The sequence below is a fragment of the Echiichthys vipera genome (assembly GCF_963691815.1).
Source record: "Echiichthys vipera genome assembly, chromosome: X".
Taxonomy (NCBI): Eukaryota; Metazoa; Chordata; class Actinopteri; order Perciformes; family Trachinidae; genus Echiichthys; species Echiichthys vipera.
In genome coordinates, this window is record NC_139825.1 from 19,148,882 (window position 1) to 19,171,541 (window position 22,660).

General features: G+C 39.3%; 1 protein-coding gene across 1 annotated transcript in view; it reads left to right on the top strand.

Moving 5' to 3' along the window:
- Window positions 1-477: 477 nt before the first annotated feature.
- The window catches only part of LOC310966072 (A-type voltage-gated potassium channel KCND3-like), a gene marked incomplete at both ends in the record, with an annotated part of 76,788 nt that continues 54,605 nt past the window's right edge, over window positions 478-22,660 (top strand). Inside the window, one exon of the mRNA XM_083939871.1 lies at window positions 478-1,580. Within this exon, the coding sequence (XP_083795997.1) occupies window positions 478-1,580 (1,103 nt within the window). The remainder of the gene's footprint in view (window positions 1,581-22,660) is intronic.

Below are 22,660 nucleotides of genomic sequence, written 5' to 3' on the forward strand. Positions count from 1 at the left end.
TCTAATGATGCTGATGTTGTTAGTTCAACTGATTAACGGTATTCACTGCACACATATCTATAGGCGAAATTTTGGCTAAGGTCCAAAAGTCTTTTGGTTCAGAAACGCAACTAAATCAGTCGGTGTAAGCAAACTGCAAAGGCTTAAGATATCAGTAGAACTCATAAGGTGCTCAAACCTGAACAGGACTGGGACTAGACTGTATCTTTACCTGTGTGCTTCTTGCTGGTGCTTTGCTCACTCTGGTGGATTTGGATTGAATGCAGTGTAGAGTGACTGGAAATTTAATAACTCATTTTTTTATTTTCATACTGTCATGATGGGAAACACTGATAATTTGGTGGGTCACCTAGTGTGCTACTGATTCCAGCTTTATGTTCCCTCTTTTTGTTGCAATGTCTTCCTCAGATGTCAGTTGATGTTGAAGAGAGTCGACTCTGAAGGTGAGGAGGACTACTTTGAAGACTTTGCTTCACAATGGCGACAGGAGTAGCAGCATGGCTCCCCTTTGCCAGGGCAGCAGCAATTGGCTGGATGCCTGTTGCCAACTGCCCCATGCCTGTTGCACCAAGGGATAACAGTAAGAGACAGGACGAGCTGATTATCCTCAATGTCAGCGGCCGCCGCTTTCAGACCTGGAGAACCACTCTGGACCGCTACCCTGATACTCTGCTGGGCAGCTCTGAAAAAGACTTCTTTTACAATGAGGACATCAAGGAGTACTTCTTTGACCGGGACCCTGATGCCTTCAGAAGCATCCTTAACTTCTACCGGACAGGGAAGCTCCACTACCCCCGCCATGAGTGCATCACAGCCTACGACGAGGAGTTGATATTTTTCGGCATCATCCCTGAGATCATCGGCGACTGCTGCTATGAAGAGTATAAGGACAGAAAGAGGGAGAATTTAGAGCGGCTGCAGGATGATCAAGAGGAAAGCAAGGACATGAAGCTGCCCGACATGAACTTCAGAGAGACCATGTGGCGGGCCTTCGAGAACCCCCACACCTCCACCATGGCTCTGGTCTTCTACTATGTCACTGGTTTCTTCATCGCCATTTCTGTCATCACTAATGTGGTGGAGACGGTGCCCTGTGGTTCAACCGCCAACCAGAAAGACATGCCATGTGGTGAACGCTACACGGTGGCGTTCTTCTGCATGGACACCGCTTGCGTCATGATATTTACAGTGGAGTACCTAATGCGCCTGTTCGCTGCACCTAGCCGCTACCTTTTCATGCGCTCAGTGATGAGCATCATTGATGTGGTGGCCATCTTGCCGTACTACATTGGCCTTGTGATGACGAACAACGAGGATGTGAGCGGGGCCTTTGTGACGCTGCGTGTGTTTCGAGTGTTTCGTATCTTCAAGTTCTCCCGTCATTCGCAGGGCCTGCGGATTCTGGGTTATACACTCAAGAGTTGTGCTTCAGAGCTGGGCTTTCTCCTCTTCTCACTCACAATGGCCATCATCATCTTCGCCACGGTTATGTTCTACGCAGAGAAGGGCTCCAGCTCCACCAAGTTCACCAGCATCCCAGCTTCCTTTTGGTACACTATTGTCACCATGACGACACTGGGGTGAGTAATAAACAAGTGTTTACGCATACACACACACACACACACACACACACACACACACACACACACACACACACACACACACACACACGCACACACACACACACACACAGGTACACACATTAATACATACAATACACAAAAAGATGCTGAAAAGATGCCCAGATACTGCACAGATTTGTATGTATACTAAGGTCTTTATTGATGAAGACCTATAGTTATTGTTTCTTTTATTCATTTAAATTGTTGTTTAGCTTTCAAAACAAAGAAATCAATTTTAACTTTTTGAGAAAATGATGCACAGCCTGTAGCCTGACCCAAAACACAGAGCAGGGCTGAAACATTAATGTATATTCATAATTCATAATCATCCAATGAACTAACAAAGCTTTATAATTTTTCCACCTCTGCACGCTTTTAACATTTGGATCACATAGCTCTTTATTATCTTTAGATGAACAGTGGTCCAGCTTGATCGTTTTACCAATTAAATTAATAGTTGTTGTTCTGTATTTCTCTACTTCTTTTCTCATAATTGGGGTCACACCAGAGGCACCATATTTATGGCCCCGGAGTTAAGTTCCTTGTGAGGAATTAATTGAACTGTTACCAAGTTGGATCCCTCTGCTGTGTGCCTGAAGGTGAGGTGTCCCATGAGATGTCCTCTGTCACCTTTATTATGATTCCCCCTCTGCTCTTAAACTTTCACACAAGCTCGCTGAGATTCGGGCTCATGAATGGCAGAGTGAACTTGAAAGTGTTCCCCAAGTTTGGCTGAGTGAAGTATTATGCAGACACAGTGGAAGAAAAATTCCTAAAAATCGTTTTTCTCTGCATCTGTCTTTTTAGATAATGCTGTATATGAAGATGCAAAACTGCCATTCGGAATAAAATTATATGACAAAAAAATATTGGAGTACGAGTAAAGATTGAGGTTGAAGAGTTGAGGATTGCGACCATGACACTGACGTCTCCATAGAATGGTGTAATTGACACAAGGGGGAGCGCTTAATTGGCAGACCGATTAATCTTTCTACCATTGTTTTCTCCTTGGGAGTCTGTGTGCCTGTTTCATCCATAAGATACCTACTGCAACGGGAAGGGAACTATTACAAAGGCGGTTTTGAGTACTTTACTATGTGTTATGTGTATACATCTGTCTGTCTGTCTGTGTGTCTGTCTGCTGACAGATTTTGACGCTGCGATGACTTTACAACCATGCGGTATTTACAGTTATGTACCCCCCCCCCCCCACACACACACACACACACACTTTATACCCCTGGCATGATAACCAACCAAAGATGGGTGTGATTCAAGCAAAGGCCCACTTTAGAGAAGTATTTGGCAGTCCAAAACCAAACGATATTAAATTTATAAATTTGTAAACGCAGTGTTTGTTTAAAGTAAATAACCCTCAGATTTTCATGAAATCAAGACCCATTTTTATACTATTTATAGTCGTCACTTTTTCTGCAGTAGCCATTCAATAAATTTACATTCTGTAATTATCTCTTTAAATAGCACTTTTCATTGTCGTTGACATTGTCGTCCCTTCCTATGCTGGATCTGGATTGCTAACCAAAACTGAAAAATTAATTTTTTTAACTTTAAGATGTGCTTGGAAATATGAACCTATCATTTAACAATTAACAACGATCTAATCTACATTACCAAAGAAAATACTTTAGACACTTTAAAGATACAACAGATATTCTTCTCTAAAGAGCCTAACAACCTGTTAATATTGTGTCAAAAGCTCTATTTTCTGCTGTGTTCATTATTGAGAGTGATCTTCTCATTCGACAGGCGTTTGTGTGAGCTGTCATGCTGCACCTCATTTGACCCATAACAAGATACCTAATGGTGTGACCTGTGGCTCTAAAAAAAACGACAACAAAAAAGTATTTTTAGTTTCTATCTTGTGAGTGAATGTTGGCTGGCACACCTGGAAAAGTCTGCTTTTTTATGGTGACATTACAGTAGGTGTTTATACTTCAGGTCAGGATCAGTTTGTCAAGGTTTTGTCTTTTCACAAATTAAGTGTTGGAAACCAAATTAGAGAGGGAGAGAGAGAGAGAGAGAGAGAGAGAGAGAGAGAGAGAGAGAGAGAGAGAGAGAGAGAGAGAGAGAGAGTGTGTGTGTGTGTGTGTGTGTGTGTATGTTTGTATTGTAAGTGTTAATAATCTATTGTACTGCACACACAAAAGCACAGAAATGCCACGGTGAAAGCATTATGTAAATTGGGAAAGCTGAACAATGGCATCAGTACTGAAATTGTATCCACAGCTCTGACGATCGTGGTCCTCATACCTCACCAAGGACAGCTTTAGAATCAATAACAGCTATCAATCGAGGCATGATCAAGGCTCACACATTAATTTTGTTCAAACTTTGTTCAATATATCATGTTCTCTCTATAAAGCCACATAGGTCTACTTTTATTGGAAATGATAAAGCCGATATTGTAAGACATATTTCTATACCAGATCAAATATCTAAAACCAAACCAAAACCTAATCTAAGCAAATGCAATACTATGTACATATCTGTGCTCTGGAGCAAAATCAGTTCCTTTTCTGCTTTTCTAAACAGGATGTGACATTTTTAATGAGTTCCAGAGCGCAAATGCAGACAAAGAAGAAGAAAGACACAAAATCAGTTGGGATATTTTAAATCAACACTTTGAAATAAGAAGGTATATTTTTTCATTATCTGGTCCTGGACTTTTTTCTGTGTTGGTAAACTGAATATGATCTGCACAGTATCCAGCTGTTTTAAACACCATGCCATGTAACCTCCTTTGCTTAAAATTAAATTAAATTAAATTAAATTAAATTTTATTTATAGTGTCAAATCATAACAAAAGTTATCTTAGGACACTTTACAGAGTAGGTATAGACCACACATTACATTTACATAGACCCAACAATTCCTCTGTAGAGTACGGTGGCAACGAAAACCTTCCCTATAACAGGCAGGTACGTCAGACAGACCCAGCTCTGTGGAGGACGGACATCCGTCTTGACCGGTTGGGGAGGAAGAAAAGGACAGAGAAAGAGAGAAAAGAGATAAAGACAGACACAAAGACAGAGACAGACACACTTCCAGTAACTATAAAAATATCTATAGTAATGTGAATATGTCTTATATGTTATGGCAGTTAATACAGCAGGATAGTAGAAACAAGCACAGCTAAGGTTATAGATTATAATAGTAGCAGGAAGCGTCATGCAGGACCACGGCAGCAGGCGCCACCACGATCAGCAGAGACCTGCGAGACGACAAAACCCAAACAACTCCGGGGAAGAAGTTGAATTAGTAACATGCATAGGGTTGGGTTTTCCCCACAAAATAAATATGTAAAAGTGAATAAAAACAGGTTCCGTACCATCTTTGTTGTGCACAGCTTCAACCCACACAAACAGAAGAAAAGCAAGTAGGTGGAAAATACAATATATCAAATATAGTATGTACCCCCCAATTTCCCTCTTTATCATGCAGTAAGAGAGACTAACCGGTGCATTATTACAACTGCAAGGGAACAGCCAGCTGCTTTTTCATGAGGCTCAGTGTGTCCTCCTGTCTCCTGTCGATCTCTCTCTCTCTCTCTCACTCTACCTGCTAATATAATAATTATATGCCAGCAAACTGAGTAAGAAAGCCAGCAACATACGCAGGGATTACACAAACCCTGAAAACACTCTGTTTGAGCCATTACTATCCTGTAAACGGTTCAGTGCCCTTAGATCCAACACCAGCAGGATGAGGAACAGTTTTTACCCCAGAGCTGTGGCCTCTGTCACCCCCCCCCCCAACCCCCCTCATTGCACACCCACACACCTCCTAACTGACTGAAAAGGATTTGCACTAATAACTTATAATATACTGTACACTTTTGTAAATATACATTTTAAACACTTTGTTAAACACTCAGCAGTTTGTTTTCACGCTATTTGCCAGCTGCTGCTGCCTACTGACTTTGTCTTTTTGTTTCTGTTTCTATTTTGATTTTTTTTATTGTTTTGATATGTGTATGGGATAATCCATACAACATTTCATTGTACTAAGTATGATGACAATAAAGAGAATTCTGATTCTGAAAGGCATACAGTATATGCTTAGGTGATGAGGTCACCAATGACCCATCTGTCAACACACAGAAAAACCCAAAAGGGTTACTTCCATATCACAAAAAGCTGCAAGCTTTCATTAGATATAAGAATATATTTTGGCTCACCATATATAGAAGCATATGACAACAAATATACATACCGTAATTTCCGGACTATAAGCCGCTACTTTTTTCCCTCGTTCTGGTCCCTGAGGCTTATACAACGGTGCGGCTTTTCTACGGCTTACGGTAACCAGGGGCGCGCACTACCGAGGATGCGCGAGACCGAGGCAGACATCTGGCTCCAGGTAACGAGAGCAAAACAAAGAGTAGGAGAGCTTCAGCGACAGTTTGCGCGAAGGAAGTGTTCATGCAAACACCCTCAACATGGAAAACAAACGGAGAAGTGCATATGATGCTGCTTTTAAGTTAAAGGCAATCGATCTGGCTGTCAAAGAAGGAAATAGAGCTGCTGCATGTACCCTTGACATCAATGAATGGCTGGTTATTTTGATAATGTAAACGGCCGCGGGACTGCACTTTTACTGCCGTGTTACAGGCGAGCACTTTGTATTACTTTGCACCGTTGTATTATTTGTACTCTGCACAAATGCTGTTCGCCATGTCACAGATGTGAAAGTTTGATTGAATGATTGAAAGATTTATTGTTAATAAATGGGACGCTTTGCGTTCCCAAACAGTCATCTCTGTCCCGACAATCCCCTCCGTGGTAGCAGGAACCCCTATATACTACGGTAATTACACATCAAAACGCCTGCGGTTTATAGTCGGGTGCGGCTTTTATATGGAGCAATCTGTATTTTACCCTAAATTTAGCTGGTGAGGCTTATAGTCAGGTGCGCTTTATAGTCCGGAAATTACGGTACATGCACACCAATTTAGAACACTGTGCATTATTGCAGGGCTGTGTCTTGCTTGAGCTCAAACACACTAGATCCTACAGTTAATGCAATTCAAGTAGGCACAGTTATGGCATAACTTCCTGTACAGATCATCATGCTAGTATTGTTTTAAAGTTAAAGTAAAAAGAGATTTACATGAAATCAAGCAATATTTTTTATACTGTTGAGAGTCTGCATTTAGATGGCAAAACATTAGGTGGCTTTTATTGTACAGCAGTCACATCAAATGCAATCTTCTTTTTACTACAGCTAGTTATCTAAAATGCTGTTTACAAAATGAGTCAAGGTCAGGTTTAAATATAGTAGAAGAAGAAGCTAATATAGTGGAACAAGAAGCAGCCACAGAGTGTTTAACAGGTGACAGGCTGCACATTTCCATCTCCTAAACAAGGAAGTCGGAGAATCCATCCCTGTTATATGGGCATGTAGTCCATAATCTATGGCCAATTGTGGCCTCTGGCAGAAACACTCACTAACAAACAGACACATTAATAACTCTGGCTGAACATTTTATAGGCCTGAAAACTGATAATTGTTAATGCCACTTGGACATAAAAAAACAAAGTTATTGCCTTTGATCTTGTCTCGCCGCAATGACCGGCCTCTCTGCCTCCTCTCCGTGTCTGCATGAGCCCAGACAGTGCATCGCAGCAGTTCTGGGTAATGGGCTGTAGCTGAGGGAGATGAGGGGAGGAAAGGGACTGACTTGCAGTATAATCAGCTGATATCACTGCCCAGGAACAGGGGCCTTAAATCAACCTCAGGTGGCTGATAAAAGGATCTCAATTGAATCTGGTGGTGTGCTCCCTGCGGCTACCTGCTGCTGCTTTTGGAGCCAGTTGGATACACGGTCATTGGCAACGGTGGGACAGAATCCAAAAGATTGATGAGGAAAGAGAAAGCCTTCTCTCTTTCTTCCACTACCTTTCTTTTTCTCCCCGTTCCTCCCCTTATCCCCCACAAGTCTCCCAGGGGAACAGCTATTTTGAGAACAGGCTCTGTGTTTGAAAGGAGTTATCTGTTTTACCTATAATCTGATACACGATACAGGCACAATGGATGGGAGCGGTCGTTTTTTACCTGCATGACAGGTACACTGGAAGTGAAGGTTCACTGGCATGCCAACAGCTCTCCCAAGTCTCCCACGCCTCTAAAAACATTATTAACCCAATAATGAGAGAAATATTAATGAGGTGTGCATTGAAATCTGACTCTGGTGTTATAATTAGAGTTATTCTCCCAGTTGTAGAGTGCTGGTCCTGGACGGAGGCCCTGTTCTGTAGCAGAAAGTGAGAGAACATGTTGTTATGCATGTAGGTCATGTTCCCATCTCTGCCTTAATCAGTGGCTATATATAATCTGCTTCTTTCTTCAGAGAGACTTTTAGCTTGTTCCCCTCTGTGTTTTCTGCTCAACATCTCTATTAGAAAATGTGGATTGGGCCTAGGGGCCAAAGGCAGGAAGAGTCAGATGACTCGTGCTTCAGGAACTCTGTGCCCCAGGGTTCGTTGAAATGAGAAGGAAGTAACCAAAGTAAGTGAGAGGGTTATGGTTAAACGTCCTTTGACTCTTGCTTCCGTTATGTCCTACCACACTGTCATACATGCACATACTGTATGCGTATGCTGCAACTGATTATTTTCATATCGCAATAATTTGTGATTCATACAGAGATTAATTTCCCACCAGGGTCCGCATGATGTTAACTCTGTCTGCTAGGGGCATATTCTGTATGTGTTGGCACGTCAACAGAAGAGAAAAACGACAGCATAAATTATTTCAGCAAATACCCAAAAACCAACATTTAAGTAACAGGCAGCCTTTTTTAATTATGACTCCTGTCCATCGGGGGCAAAGCAGAAAGTAATGGGATGTTTTTCTGTGTTCTGGAAGGTACTGACATATGATGTTGTCCTGCTGATAGAGGTGTCAGTACATTTTGTGGTGTCATTCTGGAGGGCAATTACAAAGAAGTGTCATGTAATTTGGAGGACCCATTGAACAGAACCCTGTCTGTTTTGAAGTAATAATTCAATCAATCTTAATCAATGATCAACAAAATGTAAAAAAAAATAGTATTAAAAAAGGCCCAAAAAAAGTTCCTCGAGCCTAAGGTGACTTTTTCAAATGGAAACAGTCCAAAAGGTATTTAGTCTACAGCAATACTAAACAGAAAAAAGCAACACAACATTTCACACGTTTTGAAATTTTGACATTTGTGGGACTAGCATCTTTCAACAACTGATAAGCAGAATTCTGCCTCTGAGTGTGAGTGTTTGACACTAATATTTTAGTCTATAAGGTTAATTGTCTAACTTGGCCACTGATCTCCATGGTACTGTGAAACTACAATAACAATGTCTGGAGCGGTGAGTTTGGTGGCAACGAAGGAAGCAGTAATCTCAGGCCTGCTTGTGATGAAAGGTATTCTTAACTGCAGTCTTAGCTCAGCACCCAGCTCTGTGTAAAGGGATTAATTAATGCTCCGTAGAACAGAGCATCTCATGTTGGTAGTTAATCAATAGTCTGTTTGAGTATTTTAGTTTTTAAAGTGTACATGTAAGTGTGCTTTGTCTTTTTTTTATTTAAATGTGGTACCCCATTGTGTGAAAAATATTGGTGTGTTTTTATTGCTTGATACGTAAATTACTTTATGCCTTCCTAATATTTGTGTGCTGGGTGTTTTGTGTTTACTGTCAGTAAGGGATAATTGGTAACAGAAGTGTGAGTTTTGATGGCCAATTAATTCTGGAATGACATACATTGTTTTGTTAATAATTCCGGATCTTTGCAGCACGCTGAAACAGAACTGGGATGTCGAGCTGCATAGTTTGTAAGTGGGAATGTTCTTTCACACAAATCTTCAGAGGTTGCATATTGTGGTGTTTTTTTATGGCAGCCAGCTTTCATATAGAATTAATGTGCTATTTGCTGCCTTGCTGAACCCCTGGGGTCAAAATGAGTGCAGCTTGTAGGAAATTAGAAATATTCTTGCCTTTATCAGGCCAGGATGCTCTTGGAGTCAATTTCCCAACACAAGGTTCTTTAATAGAAACCTTTCTAATGATAGCTGTGGAATTTAATTTAGCTCCAACACAGGCTCATTTAACACCTAAACTCATTTAAAAAGAATTAAACTTACAAAGGATAGTGGTGTCTGGAAAGCTTAAAGACCTCTGCTCTCCCGCCCTTTTTCTCTGTCTCTGTCTTACTGTTGTGGTAAGATTACCAAAGCTTTATTCTGGTGTACCATGTGCTCAAACACACATTTCATATGCATTCATTCTGTATGTTGACCTCTAGTTTGACAGCAGTTAACAGGAGAAATCGGCTGATAAGGCTGCAGTGCTGATTCTTTACAATAACCCGTAGCAGTAGTGCCATAATTAATCTTTCTGGGGAATGAACCATGATGTAGTGACATTTGCAACATTAACACTGAAACACCCCAGCAGTAAAGCTAACTGGAAGTTAATAATAACCATATGACATGAGGATGGTATCAATCTTTAGTAACTCTTAACCAAAAAATTGAATATGTGTATATCGCAAAATATCAAACTACTTCTATAAGATGCACAGTGACACTGAAAATCATGTCAACCAAATTATTCAACACCACCTTACATGGGTGGTAACTCCATGTACTAATAAACAAAGGTAACAGAGAGTGATGGGGAGCCATTTTTGTATTCATGTGTGAGCAAAGCTTTCAAATCAAAATGCAACTGCAACCCAAACAAACTTTATATCGTACTAAAAAAGTTATTGCAACCGTACTAAATCCGTTAATTGCATGCCTTTCGATAGTACTCACATTGCATTTTCAATGTATTCATATTTATCGTTTTATTTAATTTAATTATCATATCATTTCATTAAAGCAATACAAAACAGCATTTCAACATAACATAAAATGCACAAAATTTTCTGTATACAAAGTATACAGACACATAATCAATTGAGGCGCCATTATCCATCAGAACTGATGATGAGATGGTTGAATAGCTTTTAAAACTACTTCCCCCGACATCAAGGTAGCCGGTCCAGCCTCGCAATCATGTTAGTACATGTCGCCATGAAAAAACATAACTTTTTCATATATTGGGGAACGGTTTGTAAGAGCGGCGTCTTTTCAGTATATCAAGTAAAACATCTTTAGAGCAGAATTTTTTTTTTTTTCACAACTTGGGAGCAAGGTGTAAACATCAAACTGACATTATCACCTTATAGGACCACTGCTGTTGCCTAGCAATGGGATTCCAGTGAAAAGGTCTATAGAGTTGTTGTGGTGAACATGTTAGGAAAGCCTGTTTACATATCCAACAGACATGGAGCAACATTAGCATCAATTTTGAGTTGTATTGTTGGCCACCTGATGATATTCACTCTCGTTGTCTTAGTTTCCACTAACTACTAAGAGTAAAATGTTGCTGCTAAATGCTCCATCATGTTCACAAGCTAGTCAACAACTATATCTGTCTGATTTTTTGGTGCTCTGCATGTAACATGCAAGGGCTTTATCAGGCTTTTTTTTGTTGAAAACAGCTGCCTGCTGTGGCTGGAAACAATTCTGATGAAAACAGTGAGACTGAACCAAAAAAGCAAAGTTTAGGCTGTAAAACCAAAACAAAACATGTGGTTGAACTGAGGGAACTGTAGACTTGGATGATAATTTATTCTGAGGACACTACACATTCATATAACCTTTTGTTAATACAAAAATTCCTATTAGCGCCGCTTTAAAACTACTGTGGCATTTATAGAAACAAATAATTCAATTGCAATTTAACTTACCGATTCCTAAATGGATCACAATCTCATATCACCTCACATAGGACTGCAGCGGATGTACATAAGTCCAGTGCTGCCCGCGGTCACTCCATTTGGTGTGATTTCTGATACGAGCATCTTATTAAAAGTATTTGTTGTTTTAAGACATAAATGTGTTTGTTTGTATCCGTCTTTGAGAATAGCTATCGGTATATTTAGAGCTGTAGTTTCACAGCGCTGTTTCAGACTGTTGGACTTACCGCACAACAGTAATTAGCCGATCATTTATCAATTTCACTGAAACACTGCGGCCTGTGTTGGAGTCACATATGGAGTATGTGTGCCATGTGTCTGGGGTATGTAGACTGGTCTGTGTGTGTGTTATAGCCGCGCTAAAAATGCTTGGAGCGACTCCTTTCGGATTCAAACACCTCAGCCTATAAAGTGTATGATTTTTGACACTGGGATATAAACAATAGAGCAAAATATGACACGATAGACATTTTTCTATCATAATACGATACATGTCGTCATATATCATAGATCTACATCAGTGGAATAACTTTATTTTACTTTATAATTCATTTAGTGAATTTTGTTATCTTCACATTCATCTGAAAGCAAGCATTTCCAGCATCACTGAACAATCTTTCATCCATCTTCAGAGCAATCCAGCTTGAAAAGGCTAAACTGTTCACTCTCGTTTTCTGCTGTCACTTTCCTCTTTCTAGCTCCAAGTGTCTTGGGCTCTCCTTTTGCCAATGAGGTATAATGATTGTTTTGTTACCTTACTTGGTACAACAAAACATTGAGCACACTGCAGACCAGTGCAGTATGTGCAAATGTTCTCGTTGCCTTCAAACAGCATATAATAAACCGGTTAACTGGGCTTTTAAAAGTCCCATATGGTAAAAAAGATTTCCAGTTTTCTTATGATCATAAAGCAGGATGAAGTGCCATATAAATATTGTGAAAGTATCACAATTCTCAATCCACAGAGAAATGCACACAACCCGTAATCAGAAACTGTGCCTTCAAACCAGCATTCAGGACTTCAGTACAGTTTGATTTCACAAGAATACCATCTATAGTTAGAAAGTGTCGCTACAGTGCCGTTACAGTCATTCCCCAGCTGCAAAGATGATGCAGAGACACAGCTGCAGAAGTACAGTTAGAGAAGACCTGGAAACACTAACCAATCACAAAAGAGAGGGTTTTTTTTCAGGAGGGGACTTTAAGAGACAGGTATCACAGGTATAGTCAGACAAAATTATGTGTTTTTTTTTTTACATTAAAGCATGTAAACGCATTCTAATAGGTACCCAAAATGCAAGTATGATGGTGAGAATGTGCATAATATGGGATCTTTAACTGTAATTCTGTCATATGAACAAGACTAATGGCGAGAAGACGAGCAGCCTTTAAGGTTTTTTGCAACTGGGTTGGATTTTGTTTCATGTCAGCTTACTTGCAGAAGTCTTTCTGCTGAAATCAAGAGCTGTTATTGACTTTGATCTTTCTTCTCGTTTTTCACATCAAACAGAGACGGACGGGACTGCTGGTGTGTGTTTGGCAGGAGCCAAACCTTTGCCAACTTTTTTGAGACCAGAAACAGCAGGAAATTGTATTTTAAGTAAACATAAATGAATTGAAACATTCAGCACCTTTTAAGCATGTTGCCATTTTTGGTAACATAAAGTTAAAGCTGTTTGGTTACCTGTTTGCAGATATCTGAAGGTGTCCATGTTTTTTTTCCATAGTCTCATGTTTGATCTCACCCTTAGAGAGAGAAGTAAGCGCTATTAGACTGGCCTTGGAGTGGACGCACCAAAACTCAGATGAGTGTGTGTGTGTTTTTGTGTGACTGAAAGAGAAATGCTAAGATCGACGAAGGGAGGAGAAGTGAAGGGAGATAATGAAAGAATTTGAGTTTAAGAGAAAGTCAAGAAAAACATGAAATATAATATAAAGATATCTTAACAATGTGATAGTTGGAGGTAATGGAAGGAGATAGAGGAGAATGAAGAAAGACAACATGTAGTGGGAGGAAGGCAAAAAGGAAGTTAGTGAATGTCAAATTAAAAGGAAAAGGAAGCCAGCAAGGAAGACATAGAGATGTGATGCTATCTAATACAGCTCCACCATGCTATCTCAAGGTGTTTGTATCGGAGCAAAAAAGAGGATCCTTGAATGGCACGGCATACTCTGTACCCTGAAAGAGCTAGTTATTTTTAGATACTTGGCCCTTATCGCACTACACAGCTGGGAAGGGTTTAGCTCAGAGAAAGGTAAAGAAAAGGTACTAATAACCTTCAATTTGCTATGAAGGAGGATATAGACGAGGGGTGGAACTGTTACAGTCAAGGTTGATTTGACAGTTTAGTGAAAATGCAAGTGCATAAAACATTGAGGGAAACAAAGAAACCTTTGGTTGTTCTGTTATAAATGTCGAGCTGATATCAAATTACATGCAAGTGCATTTTTTTACTTCCTGTGTGTGTGTGTGTGTGTGTGTGTGTGTGTGTGTGTGTGTGTGTGTGTGTGTGTGTGTGTGTGTGTGTGTGTGTGTGTTCTCTCTCTATCTAGCCTTAAGGGTGCATATGCTTACCTGACCTTATAAATTATACCAGCATGTTTATATTTTCCATTACGGTCTCAAATGCAGCTCCAGGATATAGTGTCATACCTCCATTTTCACCTCTACCTTTAAATATCAATTTATATGCAGCCAGTTCCTCAGATGTTAAAACAAAATGTAAAGTGTAGGTTTTCTTACATTTATTTGAATCATTATCACAACTGAAAGTGATGATGTGGCTGTGTTTCATTCAAACATTCATAAAGCAAATGATGAGATCCATTAACCAAAACGAGCTTTCGGATTGGACGGCAAAAGCCATCTACATTTGTGAGTTTTTTATGACAAAAGAACACAGTATGCATCAAAAAGGTTACTGTGATTGTTTGATTGACTTGAGCCACTGGTAGCAGAAATAGTCATTGTGTTATTTCTGCCTTAAACTGGCATCATAAAACACGACAATGTTCTGAAGTTGTCTTGTCATAATAAGAATAACACAATAGAATATGGGGCATGGACGCGCAGTGTACATAAGCAGGGAGCAGCAGGTTTTCTTTTACCTGCTACACAGACTGTGTCAGTAGCGTGGCAGCTGTCACCTTCACTGTGTGCATGTTGAGTTTTCTATATGATAATGCAGTTCATGGTATATTTGTTTTTTACTCAGTTGTATATAGTTTTTCCCTGTTGGGAGGGTGTGTACCCCACATAGACTGAAAAAATAGGCATGTAAAAATACTGTGCTAAATTAATGCTGTGGTTCATCCCACTTAAGCAGCGCATGTGTTTTGGCCATTACTCTACAAATTATACTATTACACAAATATTAGTAGACTAGATTAGTTGTTTGTTGACTGGCATCTTTTATATTTGAATGTAAGTGATGAAATTGCTACTCGACAACAGTTTTCTTGAAATAATCTGATGTCAAACTTTCATTATCAAAATATAATAAGGAATCACAGATCACTTACAGGTCTCATGCTAAATGTTTTTGCATGTTGCAACAATGGTGGATCATAAGACGATATGAAGATTATATGTGTGCAACATGCGTTTTTCATTTGCGTTTAGTGACTTAATACCTTCCCGCGACCCGACCCCGGATAAGCGGTTGAAGATGAGCTGAGACTCAGTACCTGCCTAGTATCGGTAAAATAAATTATGCTGAGAAAATAATAATTTTAGCTTACAATATGCAACAATATGTGACCATGTATATCTTGCCCAAGGTAAACTTATCTTCTCATGTATAATGCACCAAAAGATTTGAATGTTGACACAAGGTAGAGCAGTGGTATAATGATTGCCTTTAGTGCTGAAAATTAACAGCTCTCAGCCAATAAAACCAACATTTTACTGCACTATATAGGAGAAATAGGAGGAAGCTTTAATGTGCAGTCTTAAATAAATCTCATAATGAAAATTTAACTTACACTGTTTAAACACGCTGTTTTAGAAGTTGAACTGTCCAAGGCACTGTGCTGATGTAACTAATTAATGTCATAAACAAGCTTTTTGACACACAAACTGTACTCAATTATAGTTGCCAAAAAAGCCTTGTGAGATGTCTGCCTGACCTGAATTTGAGGTTTGATGCCTCCAGCTGTGCTATGAAAAAAAGTGCAAACCTCTTGTAAGCCGAATTGGAGTGAACAATGACACTGCTTTTTCAACACTGACAAACAAAGGTAGTGAAGAATGAAACAGTTGTTTCCTTAATGTGTTGCTGCTGAATGTGATGATTGCAGAAGCACCTGAATGTAACATTGGACGAGTACAGTAATTGAATTCCAGCTAGTTTAATGAAATTGAAAGATTCATTGCACTAAACAGAGTCACATTAGACTACATTTCAAGCGTTATTCAGTCCCATGTACAGTGGCCGTCGATCTTAGATTAGATTAGATTTTTTTAACCAGTATATAAGCTTCTTTGGCAGAGAACCTTCACTATTATGTCATACTACATTGCTTTCAGACATGCAAAAAACATGAAGGCGATTCACCTGGGTGTGAAGTAACCTGACGCACCAGTTGGTGGAGAAGACATAATTGTAAATGGTTTGGAAAAAAGGGCGGGCAAAAAATATGTATTGGGTGAAGCATCTGTCTATCACAAGCTAATGAAGTCCGTCTGGCGAAGAGTGAAAATATCTTTTTCATCGAGAAAAGCCTTCAGTTCCATTTTTTAGCTCTATCCAGTCTGATTTACCAGATGCCTCTCCCTGTCGTCGACCCTCCCTTTCTCCTCAACTGTCAGAAGCTCCCTACGGGACATACATTTTTGCGTGAGGCGTGATCCTACAATTATCGCCCGATATCAGGAGAATCCAGCTGCTGTTCAAAGTAAAGTGTGAAGCAGCCAAAACAGATTAGTTTTTTGTTTCAATATTATCCTTTTATTTTCCTTCGCCAAGGAGATTGTGTTTTAGGCTCTGTTTGTCTGTTTGGTTGACAGCAGGATTATGTAAAAACAACTGGTCTGAGTTTTATGAAACCTGGTGGAAAGGTGTAATTTAGGCCACAAAACAATCCATTAAATTTGGAGCTGTTACACAAATTATTTTTCACTTTCTTTACCATTGTGAGACGAGATGTGAGGGCATTTGTGCTGCATTCATGTGGTATAATCATAAAAAAAAGAGTTCTAGACTGGGAAAATTAATTTGGAGATCTGCACTCTCCAAGTGCCCTTCTATAATTTAGCAGTGTTATCGGTACATTCATTTATTTTCTTGCATGACAAGCAGCTCTTTGGCATTTTATTTTCATTTTTTATTTTCCATCTATGGAAGCATCCTATGTGGTCTTTACACAAGGACATAATTTACTGTAAACGACACTGAGAAGAATCTTCTAACAGCTTTTGGAGGAATGGGGACATAAAATCTGGGTAAACCATTCTATTTACCTAAAAAAAAAAAAGGAAAACGAGCTTAAACCTAGAAACCTTAAAGGACCGCCACTCGATATACTGAAAAAATGTGGGCTGGGATTCTCTCCACATGGCTGTGTACACAGGTGTTTATGTCAGTTTGGTGTTTACAGCTTGTTCTGCTGCTCCTAAATTGTGAAAAAAAAAAATCAATGAATACTGCTTTAAAGATGTTTTTAAACATGCAGGCGGCAGGACTGGCTGTCACAATAAACAACAAAGAAACTCAGATTATAACAGAGAGAGAGAGTGACTTCAATCTCTGCTCAGGTTCTACCATTTCTTTGTATAGAAAATACTTTGCTGTTATATTAATGCTCTGAAGGCTGAGTACAGCTCCTTTAAGTTGGAGTGGCTTGGTAAATCAACCTCCTATGTTTTTACATTCACATATGTTTTTGTCACTTTCTGGAACACTGCTGTATGAATTCAGTTTAATCTGAAGGTCGTCATTCAAACTGACAAAGTTCTGGTGACACTGTTGCCAAGTGTTTTATCGATAACAAAATTCAAACCAGTAGAATTCTACTAAATGCCATTCAATCAGACCAAATGCATCCATTAAAAGCTCCATTCAGAATTGTTATCCTCCATCAAACAGATGCAGCCCTATTCTCGACACGACTCTCTCGAAGTGAATCAACAGATGCCAATTATGTTGACATCTCGGGGCTGCAATGACCTCTCTGTGTATTCTGGAAATAAGAGGCTCGTTATCCTCAGTACGGTTACTTTCTTCACAATTGCTTTTGTGTTTTGAGTTCAGGTGCCGGTTAAGCCAAGTGCACATTCATTGTTACTGAAAAGAAAAACAGTGAGAGAAGCTCCTTTCCAAGGATATTATAATGCCAAATTAAAATGATGAGAAACAGTATTTATCCAAATATTGTTTTTTTTAAACAGTCAACTGGAAAACATTTAGTCACCATAGACGGGGAAACAGACAATATGCCCGATAAAGGCAGAGTCATTGAAAGTAAGTATGTAGTTAATTTCCAACAATAATAAGAGGATCAGTAAAAGACAAGTATGTAGTCACAAGTTAGATCTACAACAAACAAATTGCAAATGTGCAACAGTAAAATGTACGGCTAAAATGTATTATCTGTGCGTGAAAACCATTCAGTCACTTTATTGTTTGAGTAATATTCAGTCGGTGAGACTACACCCATAAAATAATACAAGTTGTGATGTTGAGAAGCTGCTATTTTCATTGAAAGTTTGCATTACTATATGAAGGAATGCATTTGTTAAGCTATTATCCTTCAATCTCACAGTATTTAAACACCCATACTCCTTGAGACTCAACCTCTGGAAGTCGTTTATTGGATTTTTGCTCATATCCAGTTATTTTTGTGATAATCTTCATGGATCTGTGCTGCTGTTAATGCAGTTTTTTTTACGCTGTATTTATAAGAGATGTTTTCATTTAAGCTGGACAGCCTCATCAAAAAAAAGTTAATTCATAGCCAAGCTGGAAAAGTGTAATCAGAGATCCTGTTATGAGAGATATGGATGAAAGCCCCTTGTCACAGACACTCAATACATTGGGTGACTACATGTTTATTCAGAAGACAACTCCTCTCAGAGATCCATAACTTTCATTGCATTTTTCATTATGCTCTACATATTCCATATGCATGTTGATGAGACCAACCATTAACCCCCTTCTAGGATATAATAGACATTGATTATATTTAAATCCAGCATCAGCTGCTTTTGTCCAGAATGCTTATGACTAAGGCCTGTGGCACAGCCAGGGTTTTTTCACAACTTGCCCGAGGGACCTTGTGAGGAGCTCATTGCGTTTTAGCTGCATGGAACAAGGTCTAAATTATGTTCTCGGGACATTTTCCGAGGCAGTTTTTTTATTGCAGCAAGTTTCTTTTTTTCTTCTATTTTTAGAAGAAAAAATAATTTCCTGCGTCATTGCTCATGTGTTTTTGTGACAAAACTTAGTTTGGAGACCATATACACATCAGGGATTCCTCCTGGTGAAAGATCTCGTAGTGTGTGACCCCCTGTCGCTGGTCAGTTATGCAGTGTGAAAACCTTCAAGAGTGCAAGCTGTATAGTGTAGGTACAGTACAGGAATCTGACAACTGAAGGAAGTGGTGTAGTGTGAACTAATGCTAGAGTCACTGTGGTGATCACTTTACTGTCTTCAGGTAATGACTTGAATTTGTTGTTAGTCCTTAGTGACTGAAGAGGATGGACAGTGGTGCCCGCAAATTCCTCTGATGACTAAACTTTGGAACAATTTTGAATTATATCTATTGAATCCAGCTTGGTAACTTTATTAAATCCATTTACTGTAGGTAGTTTAAATGTCAAGCTGAAAGCTGAAAAAGGCTAGCTAGAAGGATATTAAATCTCCCACAGGCTGTTAGAGTGGCAAACCAAATGGCACGTCTTTGCAGCAGCAAAATGTTTTATGCTGCACTTTGAGCCACCTTCATTCCTCATCTGTACTGAATTCCCACGCTGGGTTGAACTTGAGTTTACTTGTGGAGATATAAGAATACACATTTAAACTTTACTGCTGTCTCTTCTGTTGCCTTATAACCACAGCAAAGATTTACCCACAGAAATACTAAGCCCTGCAAACTCTATAGAGGTCGCCAATCAAAGAAACATTTTGTCTGTTTCAATAGGTTTGCCTTTTTGTTTTCCATTGCCATTAAAGATACATTTGGGGGGAAAAAGCCATTAAAATATAATTGTGCGGTCGACAGGAGATAATGACAAACCGACTGGAGGAGTAAATTGACCAAAAGAAGTGCAAATCATCAACTTTGGATTTAAAAGAGCTCCCTGCATTTTTGTTTAGTTAATCATAAATAGCAGCATGGCCAGACAGAATTATCACGTGCCATGTTCAGTGCATTTATTAAAATATCAGAAGACAAACAATACAGCAGGTTTTCACACATCACGTAACACTGGTGGAGCTGAATCATGACGGACAGAATGTCTGAAAGGTTGCATGACAGTAATCAATAAGTACAATGAATGCATCCAATGATAACGTCTGATATAGTATTATTTTACATTAACTTTTTATGCGTTATAAAGACTTAAAGGTTTTGTCATTAGCTACTTGAGATATTATTAATTGGTTTAACATTTGGTTTAAGTTGTGTCAGTCTTTGTACTAATTAATTAATTAATTACTTGACCAAGTGTTTTTTATTTAGGAGTTTCTACAGTATTTAGTTTCAACACTTTAGTGTACGATGCTGTAGAATATAAATATTTCATCACTGGCTCTTTCAATGTAGTCTCATAACACTTTCAACATATTTGTTGTGCACAGGGCTGCAACTAATGATTATTTTATTTATTTGATTAATCTGTAAATTATTTATTTGATTAATTAATTAGTAGCATTAATTAGCATAAAGGGTCAGAAAATGGTAAAAAACGATATTGATCAGTGTTTGCCAAATCCCACTTTGATGTCCTTAAATGTCTTGTTTTGTCGACAACTCAAAGATAATCAATATATTGTCAAAACAATTAATCGATTATCAAAATAGTTGGGAATTAATTTAATAGTAGACAGCTGATCGATTATTGAATTAATCGCTGCAGCTAGTTGTGTCAGTGATCTACGGTTGTTTTCACCTTTAACATCCAGCAATAGACAATATACTGGGGGCAGAAGCTCAGTCCATAGTTGACTTGGAGGGTCGCTGGTTCGAGTCCCTGTGTGGACCATGAATGGAGCGTGGACTGGTGGCTGGAGAGGTGCCACTTGTATGGAAAAGAATAGCGGAGGCAGTCAACCCGAAGCAGCGCTCCACTGTGACCCGTGTGCGCCTGTGCGCACTGTTGGACAGGTGTTGTGCCGTATTCAGAACCCCTGCCGTGAAATGCACCCCCTCGCATTATAGGTGATATTCTGGATCAGAAGGCTGTTGTTTCCACCTAAAGGAGTAGTTTATATACAGGTAACCACATTAAAAGCACACACTTTTGAACCTATTAATTGCAAGAAAAGCTGGGATTCTATTTAGGAAACGCTGAGTCAAATACATTCAACTTGCTCAAAAGATCCATTTCATTCATTTTGTAATTATGGCTGCAGTATATTTCCACAGAACATACAAAAGGTGTTGTTTTGTGTTCGCTTTTATCCAAGTTTGTGACTTTAAGTCTTTAAAATAGTTTAAAGACTGTAAGTAACCAATGTTCTGACCGTTGTGGGTTAGCTGTATATAAACTACTCTTTTAGGTGGAAACAACAGCCTTCTGATCCAGAATATCACCTATAATGCAAGGGGGTGCATTTCACGGCAGGGGTGCTGAATACGGCACAACACTGGCGCTCTTGCTCTGTAGCGGGGTTTGCTAGCGGGGTTATTAGGTATACCGTTAGAGGATACCTTTGTCACCTAGAACCATACCAAGAAGTTAATCATCTGATACCTTGTTTGATTTAATGCAATTTATCGAGGGTAGCCACCAACCGAGGAGATGACTTTGGCTCTGCAGTGCGTCTTGCTGCAGCCACGCGCCAACACATTCATTCATTCAATCAATGTCGGGGTCGCGGGGGGCTGGAGCCGAGCTGTTTTGAAATATAAAAGAATCATGTTTGTCCCCCTGGCCACATGACCGCCACGTTTAAAAGCGATAGCTTGGCATCACACATCACCTGTACATTTATCGAGTGGTAGTTTTGGCGATTGATGAATGCGTAATCATTCATGGATGGTGCCTTCAGGCGCACATGAGTACAATCAATTGCTCCAACCACAATTTTTATTTTTTTTATTCGTTTTAAGAATCTTTTTTGATCTGTTCTTAATATGTGACTCCTTATGCTTAATGACAGCTGAGGTTTGTTCATTATTTTCAGACAGATTTTGCTGTGCTGCACCGCAAATACACAGGCTGAAATGTGCATACACGATTTCACACCAGACGTGAGATTTGATCGTAGCTCCCGCTCACGTCCAAATTGATAAATGCCGACGTTTGCCAGGAAATGGTCGTATGCACGTTTTTCTGCCGTACGTTCGTTTGATAAATGAGGGCCATGTGTATTAGCGTCAGGCCTTTGCTTTCAGGGCCATTAAACTCCTTATCCATCTCATTATATTCTTGTGTATTCTTGAATTGCTTGTTTGGCCACCACTGTGTTTTCTGAATTTGCTCATGACTACGCACCAATGTCAGTTGACTTTTTGGCTTTATTTAATGGCACTTCTTAGTGGCAAAGGGTCAAATATTAAGAGCTCACAGAGTGCCCCTCTGTTGCTCATGACACTGTGTGTGCGTGCAAGCCTGCTTTACTCAAATTTATTCTGCAAATACGAATTACCATTTGTCAATTCTTCATAAAACTCATTCATTAGACTGCATATATTTGCTTTCCACACAGCTATCACCTAACATCCAGCAGTGATTGCCACTATTGGTTTTTTGTTTGTCCCTCCTCAGGAGAGTACATCTCTGCTTGCTGTTTGTAAACCTTTTTTTGTTTTAATAATTTAAGGCACTGATTAGATGATAGAAATGGGGTTTACTGAGGAGTAATAATCATGGTCTCTGGCAAATGTCACTCGGCATTATGAAAGAATATTAAACAAGCTTTTAGTTTAAAAAGTTTGATTACTTTTGTCGTCCTTCACATTCTTCAGAAGAAGAGTAGTGTTCTGTTCCAAACCTCACATTTATTATTTTATCTTGTTTGATTTGCTTACCTTAGGCTCAGCACCTACCCTCTTTGGCTTGGATGAGCATG